General features: G+C 43.5%; 1 protein-coding gene across 1 annotated transcript; it reads left to right on the top strand.

Annotated features, from left to right (window-relative positions):
- Positions 1-831: 831 nt before the first annotated feature.
- jph2 (junctophilin 2) lies at positions 832-13888 on the top strand. Its single transcript, XM_040194543.2, has 6 exons — positions 832-1679; positions 3513-4329; positions 10023-10141; positions 10975-11879; positions 12047-12149; positions 12222-13888. The coding sequence occupies exons 1-5, from the start codon at positions 1301-1303 to the stop codon at positions 12125-12127; spliced, it is 2301 nt and encodes a 766-aa protein (XP_040050477.2). The 5' UTR covers positions 832-1300; the 3' UTR covers positions 12128-12149; positions 12222-13888.
- Positions 13889-14110: the final 222 nt, after the last annotated feature.

The raw sequence follows: 14110 nt of genomic DNA, 5'->3' as shown, positions 1-14110 counted from the left end.
AGTCCCTTTTGTTTTCGAATCACCTCATATCGGAAAATAAATATGAACAACTGTAATTAAATATTTTTGCTCATAGTTTTTTTTTACTTGAACTCGTGTAAAATTTTCTATAACCTGTGATGGTTATAATTGAGTAAATTTGAGAAAGGTTTGACACAGTTTACAGACATTTGTTGAGTACTTTATATTTAACTAATAATGTTTTGGCACAAGTAGGATTTTGACTCGTTTTACTTGGCATAGATTGTCGTTGCATTGTCGTTGCATTAATCTACATGTATTTTTAATTTATTAAGAGATTTGAATATTTCTTCTTCCGTTAGTATTCAAAAACTTAAATATCTATGATGCAGTTACCGATATTTGCCAGCAGGAGGAGTGAAGCTAATGAAGTAGACACACTGCATGATTTGTCCCATAGTAACTAAATCATTGCCACTCTTTGTCAATTAAATTAGGGTGCAATTATAAAAAGCAAAAAGCAGAAAGTGCAGAATATTGTCATTTGACAAAACATTTATACATTTGATTAAGGAAAAATCCATTGAAAGAAAAAACATCATATTGAACAATGGCCCATCCGTTAAAGCAGAGAAACATCAATGGGAATTCCAGAGATGTATCCGATATCTTTTATTAGGCATAGCCTTTTGTTACCTCGTTACTGCATTAACTGCAGGGGGGAAACTTATGGAGGGCAGAGGACTCAGTGGCATGTACTTCAGCCCCGAGGTGGCAAGACTCTGGCATGGCTCCTTGCAGGCAGCAGCATAAGGATTGGGTCGTATTTTTGGAAGGGTGTGTGTGTGTGGATTGGTCGCCTTGTTGGGTCTGCTGAAATATTTCCAACGGCAGCGACTGTCAAGAGATAGCTGGGCGGCAGGGACGGGGGGTGGAAGGGGGCTTTTCACCGTGGCCACCTGGAAAAAGCCACGTAAGATCGGTGGCTCGTATAGACATGAGTAATTCGAGGTAATAGCCCGGTCATCCAAAGAAGAAAAGGGGAGATTAATGAGTGAATTTGACGAATCTAAGAAGAGGACACTCCAGTTCAAGAGGACAAAATTAAAGTTGCGTGCAAGGGCGAAGACGCACCCCGGGGGGGCTTCATGGACACGCGCAGAAACACCCAGAACAACTCCCCTAAAAGAAACCCCCAAGAGTTCAGCAACCGGGATACCTTAAACCGGCTTTGATGTCCGGTGAAAGTGAAGTCAGCCCGCGGGAGGTTTTATCTTTAGCCACGTAACGGACCCAAACCCAACTTTTCGATCGGGGACTAGTTAGACCGCGGTGAGGCATGAGCGGAGGTCGCTTCGAGTTCGACGACGGCGGAGCTTATTGCGGAGGCTGGGAGGGGGGCAAAGCCCACGGCCATGGCATCTGCACCGGACCCAAGGGCCAGGGCGAGTTCTCGGGCTCCTGGAACTACGGCTTCGAGGTGGTGGGGGTCTACACGTGGCCCAGCGGGAACACTTACGAGGGGTACTGGTCGCAGGGGAAGCGTCACGGCCTGGGAGCAGAAACCAAAGGACACTGGATTTACAGAGGGGAATGGACTCATGGCTTCAAGGGGAGATACGGCATCCGGATCAGTGTTGGCAGCGGAGCGAAGTATGAGGGGACGTGGAATAACGGGCTGCAGGATGGATACGGAACAGAGACATATGCGGATGGAGGTGAGGTGGATCTAAGTTTAGACTTTTGACTTCTTTTCAATGCAAAAAATTATTACTTGAAATTGTGAAAGTAAGAAATACTTATTTTACTACCAGTTAAATATTAGTTATATTCTTCTGAAATGTTATGTGCAAGTATACATTTGTCAAGTAAACTTTAGGTAGATAATATTGTTCTTTTAAATACAGCACTCAAATAAGTGTGGGCTACTGGAGCTGGTTTCTGTGATAACACAGTGATGGAAGGTGAATTCAGTAGTAAAGTTGTGCATTGAAATGAGGAGCACATTTAAACTTTCAATCAAAATAAGAGTAATAATTATCTACAAAGAAAAAAAAATATATATATATATATATATATATATATATATATATATATATATATATATTTGTATTTAATGGTCATTTGTTTCATTTTAACTGCTTTAAATACGTCTGGGTATGTGAGGGAATTTCCCTCTGTTTTATGATTGTATTTCGGTTGGCAAGTTCATGTGGGAGGAAAAAGTCCAGTAATCGCAATATAAGAATTTCAGGCGAACCTCAAAATATTACTGCAGTGCAGCACTTGATTAAATTCCACCGCGGAAGGCATGAGAACAAAATAGTACAACATTAAGACTAAAACCCCCCGAGCCAAGTGTGGCCATAATGGCCATTAAACAAAGCTCATTGCAGGAGACATGTAGACAAATCACTAAAAGGGCGGACCAGTGATCCCCATGGACGTTTGCGGTGTCCCCAGATGTGTTTAACCAGAAGAAAATATAAATCTGCTGCCGTCAGTGAAGAGGTGCTATTACTATTGGTTGTTTTTGTGTAAAACCTCGATCTTTAATAACCAAAGCTATATAAAAGCCTATAAATGTAATGAGTAGAGTAAAACATAAAGTAGCATGAAATGCTAACAAGTAAAATACAAGAAGAATGAAGTCCTTCAGTAAATTAAAAAAATTAACTTCTTTACTTTCGACCAACTTTTAGTCCCTGGAAGCTTTTTGTGCATGCATATTCCCCAGCTGATCCTCTTGAATGTGTGGAGGAAACCAAACCGTTTAGAAAGATTCAATTGATTAAGTTGATCTCTGCTTGTACATCAGCGGTGGTTCCTCTCTTCAGCAGCTGACTCATCAGCTTTAAAGCCCAGTCTGGTGGAAGTTGCAGTGGGGGATGTGATAGCATCAGATGTCAGAATGTAATTATAGCCCACAACCCCAATGCCCTCCTGGCCTCACGGGCTGAGACGTAGCTGTCACTATGAGCCACACTTATGTCAATTTTAGCATGAGACCAGACCTCAAGATTGTCAGTGAGGGCATTAATGAACATTTCTCACTAAAGACATCCATGACATTCAGGCAGAAAAACAAGTGAAGGCAGTTTTACATAGTAACTATTTTCGCTCCACGCCATGTTTTGAAGTCAACATGTTAGTTTTAGCTAGTAATAAAAAGGGGGTGGACATGAAAGTGGTTTAATGAGGACGGTGCTAGATACAAAGTCAAGAAACTACCAAAAACAGTGGGATTTATTTTCTAGAAACCCCAAACGTCTGTTCAAAACGTAATGCTGATTTATACAGACGTGTTGTATTTCACAATTTAAGCGAAACGCTTGACCTCCTGTTGGCACAGAAGTCAGGCGACTGCCAGAGTTTGATAGGACCTGTGGACTGAGTAAATGTTTGTACCGAATTTCATTGCAATCCATCTGAAAGTTGAGATAGTTTAGTCCACACAGTACTGGACCACAGTACTACGAACTAACCATCTAGAGCTACGCTACCAGCATGGCTACGAGGCGGCTTCTGATGTGTGCTTGTGATGTGTCCAGGTACTTTCCAGGGTCAGTTCACAGGCGGCATGCGGCACGGCTACGGGGTCCGGCAGAGCGTACCCTACGGCATGGCGGCAGTTGTCCGCTCCCCTCTTCGGACCTCCCTGACCTCACTTCGCAGCGAGCACAGCAACGGCACCGTCTTGCAGCAAGACATCCCCGTCATCACCACCACCAACGCCTCAGGTGAGGAGACACCCGTCGCCACCCCGACCCACCTGGGACCGTCCCGCGGAGGCTTCGCCCTGACTCTTCAGGTGGACCCGGAGGCTGTGAAGCCTAAGAAGAAGGGCTTGTTTCGCAGGGGCTCCCTTTTGGGTAAGCTGAAGAAGTCTGACTCAAGCACCTCGCTGTCCAGCCAGAAGAGCAAGATCAGCTTCCTCAGGACGGAATCGGCCCTCAGCTCCAATGCCAGCGACACACACTCCACCATCAGCATCGGGGACGAAAGCTTCGCCGGAGCCGAGGACTTCCCCCCGGTGGAGGCCGACATCGACGCCACCACCACAGAGGTTTACATGGGAGAGTGGAAGAACGACAAGCGCTCAGGGTACGGAATAAGCGAACGGTCCAGCGGGCTGAAGTACGAGGGCGAGTGGCTGAACAACCAGAGACACGGCTACGGCTGCACCACCTTCGCCGAGGGGGGGAAGGAGGAGGGAAAGTACATGAACAACCTGCTGGTGAAGGCCATGAAGAAGAGGGTGATCCAGCTGAAGGGAACCAAGATCAAACAGAAGGTGGAGCGCGCGGTGGAGGGCGCTCAAAGGGCCGCAGCCATCGGCAAGCTGAAGGCAGAGATCGCTGCCTCCAGGTAAGAGCAGATGAGTGGAGACGTGATTCTCCTCGTTCGTCTTGTTTGCATGGGACGTATTTATAAAAACTAACAGGCTTGAGTTTTCTCTAGTCGTTGTTTGTATCACTCAAGTAATATTGCCCCAACAACACTTTCCCGCCTTTGTGAGCATAGCAGCAGCTGCTCTGCTGGGCTGTGGTGGATGAAGCTGTGGCCGTGGTTGTTGCCCGGACTGCGGCTGCTGCAGTGCTGGTAGAAAGACAACTACGACATCATCCGATTGCCACGGTCGTCATCTTAACCCCCAGTCCGTCTCGGTCGGCCTTGTGTGTGAATACTATATTGAAAATACATCTCATCCGTCGTCAATGAATCAGAGGGAAGAAAAAACAAGGAAACCAAAAAGTACATTTCTTTGCGTACAGAATATTTTATTTTTTATTTTTAGCGCAATGGTTGGAAGGGACTTTAAGGATTCTGACCTGTCCAGTGATTGCAGACAGGGACAGTTTGATCATTTACTTCCGAAGGACAACAGCATGGCAACTGAGACAATCTGGCAGGGGAGGACTGGAAATGGGCCAGTTATACACTGCAGACAAACAAGAGAAGCGTGTAACATGTGATGGTGGTGGGAGGTAAAACTCTCCTGTCTGTTGAATATGAAGCTAAAACCAACAACTGGAACCAGCCAGGCGGTCCAAAGGTAACACTTTGCAGTCTCGTGAGCTGGTAGATATTATTGCTCATATGTGTAGCTTCAGTTTGCCCGTGACCGTACAAGGCGGTGAGGCTTTTGTCCGCAGTCGTCTCCAACACCTGATGTAAGCTCAGTGTTTGTGGCAGATGGAGACTCGCTCTGATGGACTGCAGACCTCCGTCCCAGCAGATTGAAATCTAAATATTGTACTGCTCGGCATAAGCAGTATAGAAGAACGATTGGTTGGTCTTCACTGCAGCTCACTTACAGCACATGAGTGCAGAGCTGAGACTGGAAGCTGAGTATTTACGTAGGACTGCATTCAGGAACACCTCGGTGACATTTACAAACCAAACACCACCTAATAGCAAATACAGTGTATCCTCAATATGTTCAACTACTACAAAAACTACTAGAAGAACAGAGACGGGAGTACTTTCAATTTCTTGTAACTTTGACTTCCATTGTAATCTACTTTATGCTTTATGCTTTATGCTTTATGGATACGTTGTACTTTTCCAGTCCACAGCTAGAGGTTCTACTTTTCAGATTAATCTTTTAGATACAAACGTTCGGCAAAGTTTCTAAAAATAAAATGCATTATTTTATTTAAACTAGTGGTTCTCAAGCTTTTAGCTTTTTTTTGCATCATATCATGTTTGTCAGATTTTTTGCAGTTCTGCCAGAGAAACATCCATCCATTTTCACTTGCAATGGAGTATTTTTACATAATCTTCTATAAGTAACTGATTTGTATACTTTTGACACCATACAAACTCAACGGCAGAGTGTTCTTGCATGTTGAACAGGAATCTGTTTATTATACAAGCCCTGGAGACGTGACACATCTGTTCCTGGCAGTGGCTTCCTCACTCCACGATTCCTTTGGCACTGAAGTCAACAGTTAAAAATACATGTACAACCTGTGCACAGCACGGGATGCCGGAGCTGGCCTCTTCAAGTCTAGTTAGCTGAGCGTTCACCGGCCCCCAGACACTCTGTGGACACTGTCCTGTTGCGTAGGCTGGCTGAAGGAGGACCTGCGCGGTAGGAAAAGGGTGTAAATGACGCACACACACAGACACACACACACAGGGACCCTGTGGTCACAGAGGAGCCCTGACTAAATATGGGCAGGCGCATTCTTGCTGTATCACAATCGCAGGGGAATGCAACAGCTGATTATCTCCCGCCCGACCCCCCACCCACCACCACCACCACCACCACCTCCAAACCCCATCTTTCCTGCCTAGTCACAGACACACACCCAGACTGTTTTCATAGGCTGAATCATAGCAGGCTTTGTGTCCGACTGCATGCCCATTAACTATTACTTTACTTCACTCCCGCCCGGTTGAAACAAGGCCAATGCTTGTTTAAATGGCGCACGGCTCGGCCTGAAACGCCCGTCTGCTTACTGATTCACTTTCCATCACCCGCTGCACGCTTTAGCGCCACTGCTCGCCGTTAACAGTTTGAGATCATAGATCTCGGCCCGTCTTGCGTCAGCAACGGTGTCGAGTGGTTCCACGGATATAAATATGACACAGCTCATAGGCAAGTGCTTGGGTATAAAGGGTTATATGTGTACCACACCTAGCTTTAGTGTTGCAGCTTCTATTACACACTGTACTGCTGATACAAGCATTCTGCGTGCAACATTTGTAAATGGAGTTCAGTTCTAAGCTCAGGACTATTGAGGATACTTTTGTAGCTACTCCAGAGATTCGAAGTAATTGAGTACATTTTCCTCAAGGTAGTACAAATGAAGGTATTCTTTTATACCATTTATGGACTGAACTGAACTAGTTAAGAGCCATTTATAGTGTTGGTTTCTAGTTAACGATCCAGATTGATAACATAAGATATAATCACCAAATAGACTATGATTCATGTGACTTTGGTGCAATTGGTTATAATGTTTTTGGCAATGTGGTATTAATGGTTTTACTGAAGTCATTTTCTACTCCACAAATATTCCTTATGTGACCTCCATGCAATGTGGGAATAATGAGTTTTCAATTAGTTCTATCCAAGCAACTATCCCTTTCAATTTTGACATAGTGATTTTATTATAGTAAGAAGCATTAAGTCGTCTTTTTATAGACATTAAATCCACCTTTCTCACGCACACAACACTCACACAGTTAAAAGGGGCCCGCCACAAAGATAAAGTGACACATGCCAGAATGCCAGAATATCTCTTGCAATCAGCACTGCAGCATGACAAAAACAAATGGTGACAAAATAGCAGAACAGAAGTACCTATTTACAGAACCACTCCAACATTCATGGCTTTGGCTGTTTCTTCCTACAGCTGACGTCTCATCAATCCTCAGAGTATAACAAGCGTCTTCTTAAGGCCTTAGGAGCATAACGGGTATTCAGGTCACAGTGTCAAATGTCTTGTCTGGTTGCAGAGAAGCACTGAAGGACCAGCAGTTATCAAAGTGTAAGGGCTGTCTAGTTTCTGACCTGAATCCCTTTGTTCTATTGTAGGAGGAAAGTGTGCAAATTTGACAGATATTTCCAGAGATGCTTCCTCCTCCCGCTCCTGAATAATATAAATAAGAGAAAGAGAGCATGTGACTAAACTAAAAGACATAAATAACACAAGTTACATCTACAGCCTCAGCTGGTTCTTGTTTGATATTTGAATCACGAGACAACATACCAATTTCTATCATCTTTCATGGGGACTGAAAGCTACATTTCTTAATAAAAATACCTGAATCCTAAAAAAAAGTTTGTAATTCATTTGATTTTATCTTGGTTTTAGGCAGGGTTTTTTTTGACAGTATCCTGCAAATACAAAGCAATGCAATATTTGGTTTAACATTTGTTTTCAATAAGTGACGTTTAAGCAGGCATGGCAGTTAATACAGTGACTGAGTGATAAACCAGAGCATGTGCATGAAAAAAATCAACAGCTGAAGAACCTAATTTATGTTCAGTAGGGAATCCTCAGTCAAAACAATCCCCATATTAGCTCTGCAACCTGCGATGCTCTTGGCAGCCATGCTTACCACTTTTAGCAACTATGACTAGAGTGGAGACATATTATTAGACTGCTTACCGTTACAAATATAAGGACAAAACATTCGGGCTGGTAATCCAGACTGGTGGCACTGGTTGTTTTTCAAATAATGCAGCATCTTGAAAAATAGAGTTTTATTGGTTATTTTAGGGTTAAATCTGTTTTACTTTGCAGTGCAGGCGTGACCTCTTTCTTCACTCCCAAGGATGTGTGACGGTTAGCAGTACTCAAGTCTGGGGTTTCTCCTGCACATTTATGGTGCTGAGAGTTGTGCTGGTCGGACACAAACGCACACACGGACACACACAGACAACAGTGCATTGATAGAAACACTGTTAGGGTTGAGAGAGGTGGTGGAGTAGCTTCCAGTTAAGTGGTTATGGAGGCCACGGTGCTCTTGTGAACTTTCAATGCAGCAGATGTTGTCTGCTAAAGTCTGCAGACAATTCCTTCAACCTCATGACGATTCCGCTGTCAGACCTTAATAGACTTTCCAATTCCTCCCCGATCAGGTCAATTTAGCACAGGTCGACTCCAATCAAGGTGTAAAAACATCTCAAGGAGGACTAAGAGAAATGGGGGAATCTAGGAAATGTATCATACATGCATGCATATGTTTTAATTGAGCAACGGTAGCTGTCAGGTAAATGTAGTGAATTAGCAATTATACTATTTGCCTGCAAAATGTAGTCGAGTGGATAAATAATCATTTACAATTTAAATACTTTGAGTTAATCTTTGTCCAAAAACTTTTTAAAAACCCTTCAATGAGACTCACTGCTTGTTTCTATGAAGCAGCCGTTGTAATTATAAATCCATGTTGCTGAAGGATTAAACCTATGATATTTGGGGTGTATTTGCTCCTGGGAGAGGACAGACAGTGTCTGTGGACAGGTGGAGCTCATCCAGTTCAAACGGGGAGCCTCAGGAGTCTCTAATTGTTCCAGTGGGAAGCACCTTCCCCACTGAGTCTTCACGTCGACCAGGGATCTATTTTCAGCACAGTGTAAAGTTACAGCATGTCAAGTATCCCCAGAGTAATCACAATCAGTAATTATCCCGGTTAATGAGCAGCAGGAACCTTTTAGCTCAGGCTTTCTGCCACACTAGCGATCTTTCGGTGGTTCATTTAGCTCCAGACTGAAATATCCCAACAACTACTAGACGGGCGGCCATGACATTTGATTCTGACGTTCATGTTTCCAAGTAGATGAAGTTTACTGACTTTTGTGATTCCCTAACTTTTCATCTACTGCCACCTGCAGGTCAAATGTTTTCAGTTATCCCGTTCCACAAAGTTTTGGGATGGATTGGCATATAATTGTTCCCCTCGGTATGAAATGTGGTAACGTTGATGATCGCTCATCTAGAAGCATCTTATTTCCATCACAGCGCAACAGCCGAAAAGGACATCTCCTCTCTCAATAGCTAATAATAATAATGACGCACGTGACAAACAGCCACCCGACCCCGATCAAATACTATAAACAGTCACACACACTGGGGTATTTTTGGTACCAAAAGTCTCAACTTTGAAAGGTCAAGATCAAGGTCAGCATGCATTAAAAGCACATGAAGACATAACGACATGTCATGTAACATACTTGAGAACATGCAGGATGGAAGTAAAAAAAGAGGTTTAATAATTCCTAATATCCATAGTATTGAATTCTTGAAATTGAAAAACTACGATATCAATCAATCTCCATTCAATCAACTGTGTTTGTCACACAGTATATAACAATTATTTTAATCATTGATTAATCTGTAGATTGTTTATTACGACTAGCCAATCAATAGATCTATTGGGTCTATGGAATATCATAATACCACAAGGAACCGAAGGAACTGTCTGCTAATTTTTTTTTTCAGTCAAAAAACGAAATGTAATCACTAGAGCACATATGTAAAAACAAATAGAGGATCCTCACACCAGGGATATTTATGAATTGTGTTGCATCTGTTCCTCTGCAGGACGACCCATTCAAAGGGCAAGTCAGATGCGGCTGACCAGGCCGCCCAGGCTGCCAACAGCGAGTCCAGCATCGCCCGACTGGTAGCCAAAGAGCTGTCCCCTTCCTTCTACCAGCCAGGTCAGTGCACGACAGGCAATCTGCAACATGGACACAAACATGAAAAGTATAGCTACTTTAGTAAAAGCGTAATACAGTTGGATTTGTTATTTTCACTTGAAATTGGATGCCGTCATTTTTTATTTTTAGTTAGTTTATTTTTTATTTTTTATTTTTTTAGGAGGCTCATTTAGCTTCTTTCCCAAATGACACGAATGACACGCAACAGACAAAATATTCAAATAGATTTTTGAAGTCAAAACAGATCCGACACATACCAATATTTTGATGAACCAGGGCAGAGATAGTAGGACATTAATATTACAATAAAGTAGCATCACTTACTGAAGAAAACATCAAACGTAACTGATTACTGTTGATGCAAAGTGGTGCAATGCAACTAAATACACTCAAGTACTGAACTTTTACTGTTATTTTTACCCTACGTTTGATCATTTTTACTTGACTCCATTAACACTCATTCAATAATCATCAAAAATTGTAATACAGTATATTATGAACTTTCTGCATGATTGCTACCTTTATTTGTTGACATTCAAGCATATTTTGCTGCTAATAGCAGGACTTACTTTTGTATTGGAGTATTTCTACAGAGTGCTTTCGCTACGTTTTACTCATAAGTAAATAGTATAGTATCTAGTGTGTCCCCGTGCAAACCTCCAGCTAGAGAGCAGAATGCATTGTTAGAATGTGCACCATATGCTTTATTTGTAGCAGGCAAAGGATACAATAGCTTCCTATTGAAGATAAATCTGGTTAATCTTTTCCACCAACCTTCCATTGACCCTCTACGATGATAAAATCACTGTACTGGTTGAACTGATCTCACGCAGGTCCTGAGTATCTGAAGAAGAGAGTGTTAGTGGAGGCCATAGAGGGAAGTGAGACCACAGAGACTGTCATGCATGAGCCGCTGTTAGCCGAAGAGGAGCCCCTGCCCACGCCACCCGAAAGCCCACTCATGAATGAACTGGACAGCCTCATCGCTGGCTCATCCCCAGGCCGCACCCCCTCCCCCAGCCCGGGCATAACCACCAAGGAAGACTCCAGACTCCTCAGTCCAGGGAGCTGGAACGAAGACAAAACCATTACGGCTGCTGGCAGTAAGGGAAGCAGTAGAGCCAACAGCCGGCCCAGTAGTCGCCCCACTACCCCGTCGACCTCCGTTTCTGCTCCCGCCCCCCCTGCGCCTGGAGTGGCAGGTGGGCCCCTTCGCCCCACGCCCAGCCGTCAGAGCAGCAAGAACGAGCAGGGCTCGGACCTGGAGATAAAGCCCCTGCAGAAGTTTGACTCAGAGGTCAAAGGTCTAGATTCCACTGCAGACCCGGCTGCCCCTGTAAGGAATAGCCTCATCTGTCCAGATGAAGAAGAAGCACCTCGCCACAGCTCCAGAGTGTCCTCCAAAGCTGCGACCCCCGAGCCCAAAACGTCCGAGGGCGAAACGGAAAGAGCGCCATCGGTCCACGAACGAGCACCGTCCGTGTCTGAGAACAAAGTGGAGTCCAGGGAGGTGAGCAGGACGTCCAGCAGAGCGGAGACAAAGCCCTTGCCCAAGCGCCAACCCAGCCCGACGCCGTTCCCAAAACCCGCACCAAGTCTTGAACCTAAACCGGTACCAAAGCAAGTGGAGGCCAAAGCTCCTGTTGCCAAACAAACCCCGAAGGTAGAGCCCAAAGCAGAAGGCAGGCTGAAGGCCATCGGGTCGAGCCCAAGGGACGAGGAGTCTCTGGAGCTTGAGGTAAGAAAGTAAACACATTGACCCGTTATTAGTTATTTCAAGGGGCGACTGATCTCCCAAAATGCAGAATGCTTTTTAAGGAGGAATCATCATTAATTCTACAGATTTATAAGATCTGGAACAGAGATCACTAACCTCGTCTCTCGTACGCTTCTTTTCTTTGAAAGGGCCCAAACACCATAATGATCTGCATGGTCATCCTGCTCAACATTGGCCTGGCCATCCTCTTCGTACACATTTTGTCATGAGGCAACTGTCAATGGACCTCAGGTAATGAATGGAGAGGATGTCAGAACCTGTTGGAAAACGATCATTTCAGACTAATTGTTTTTGCTGCTGCAGGTCACAAGCAGGCCGTGCCTCCTGCTCCTCAGACCGGACCAGAGGTCAAAGACGAAGAAGCCTCACGCAGACTACCGCAGCTCCTCCAAACGTTTCTGTTGGTGTGACTGTGAGGCTCTGTGAAGCTCCTCTGATCGCAGGGGTTCAACAAAAGACTGAAGAAGATTCGGTACATCTGAATGCGATGATGTTTGTGTGTTCAAGTCGGGGTTGGATGGTGGAGCACGTCCTCAGCCGAGCTTACACAGGAGAAGCAGCGCTCAAGGCGTCTCCTTTCGACGTTGTCAGTGTCAACAATAAAAAAGCTTTCAAGTCCTCCTAAATTGGCTCACACTGGCTGATTGGAGAATCATTAGGTAATTATACTTTCTCGCGAGCTACGTGGGTGTGATGTGTGTTTACGTCACATGCAGACTGAATATTCTCTCCACTATCCTTTTCACTTAATTGCTGAGTTTAACTGCAGCAGAAATTTAGAAGTAATAGCTAACTTTTTTTTTTTAAAAGCATACATTTTCAATATGCGGTCAACAAGCTAAAGGAGATTAATTAAGGAGCGTAAAATGTGTCTCCGGTGTGTTGAAATACTTCAATCCGTACATCGCTAATGTACAGTTTTTTGTTTTGAATCTTGCGCTTCAGTCTCTGCATCTAGTTACATTTCGGATAATTGCATTTGAGACAGTGGTGTACTGCAGTGTGAAGTTTTCTATTTTCACTGGGATTTACATGCATTTACTGTCATTCTGCTGCTTTGATTTGAGAGCTGAATCAAATAGAAAAGGCAAAGAAGAAGCTTATGAGTGTTACTGTGGTGTTTCTCGCGCAGCGCTGCTCAGCACCCAGGTGGTTTTAAATGAGAGGTGTGTACGTTTTGCAACAGATTGAGCAAGCAGAAGATTGACGGCTGGGATGCATCTTATTTAAAACAATCACTCCGCATTGGTGAGGTTTCTGAATCTATATAGATTTACGTAAGTGCATCAGCGGGAGGCGGGTTTGGATGTTTTAGCCTGTGAGCTTTTCGTGGTTAAATGTATATTTCAGAGTAGGAAAGTGTCCACCTGGCTCCATGCTGCATTATATTTAGAGCCGGCTACGCCTCAGTGCTAAATCAAGACTTTAATCAATACAACTTTTGTATGCATGAGAATATGAGGGCACTTTGTGTGTATCTGTCAGTGTTTTTGTATCGTTTTGAAGTGCAAATCTTTTCAACAAACTATTGTCAGAGGAAAATATGCAACCCTATATGTATTTATTTCCCAAAGTCAGATAAACCTGAAGAAAAAAAAAGAAGTTCTTAACTCCATGTCTTACATTGAGAAGAGCACTCCATGGGTGCCGTTTTGTCGTTCTCCCTTACAGCAGCGTAATACGTTGCTTTATAAAAAGAAAAAGTGGTTAGTTGAAATTTGATGGTTCTGCATTGTTTATGGAAAAAAGGGAAACTGTAAAATGATTGAGGGAAGTAAAAAACGCTGTTGGCAAAAAATAAATAGCATTAACGTAAGACAATTAAAAGTGCAATACAACTGTACTCGAATAGATCAGTGTAACAAGGCCGTTTGGTTTCATCGGTCTAAGAGCAAATGACGTTGCTGAATTTGAATGAATTTGCAGTCAAACTTGGTCAAAATAGCCAAATAAAAAAAACTTTTACAACATTTGTGAATGTGTTCTTTTCCATTATACCAACTGCAAAAAAATGTTAAAAATGAATTTGTTGTTGCTATGAGAAATAAGTTTTAAAAACTAAAACAATTACCGTCTGGCAGCTAGCTGGGGCGACCTTGTGCTGTAGTAAATACCAGCCCTAGTTTGTTTTGTTGACCCCAGACTTAGGTCATTAGTTTAATTTCCTAAGAACTTCAAGTTTCAGTATTTTG

This window comes from Gasterosteus aculeatus, chromosome 2, assembly GCF_964276395.1.
Source record: "Gasterosteus aculeatus chromosome 2, fGasAcu3.hap1.1, whole genome shotgun sequence".
In the NCBI taxonomy this organism is placed as follows: domain Eukaryota; kingdom Metazoa; phylum Chordata; class Actinopteri; order Perciformes; family Gasterosteidae; genus Gasterosteus; species Gasterosteus aculeatus.
This window is presented reverse-complemented; position numbering and strand designations above follow the sequence as displayed.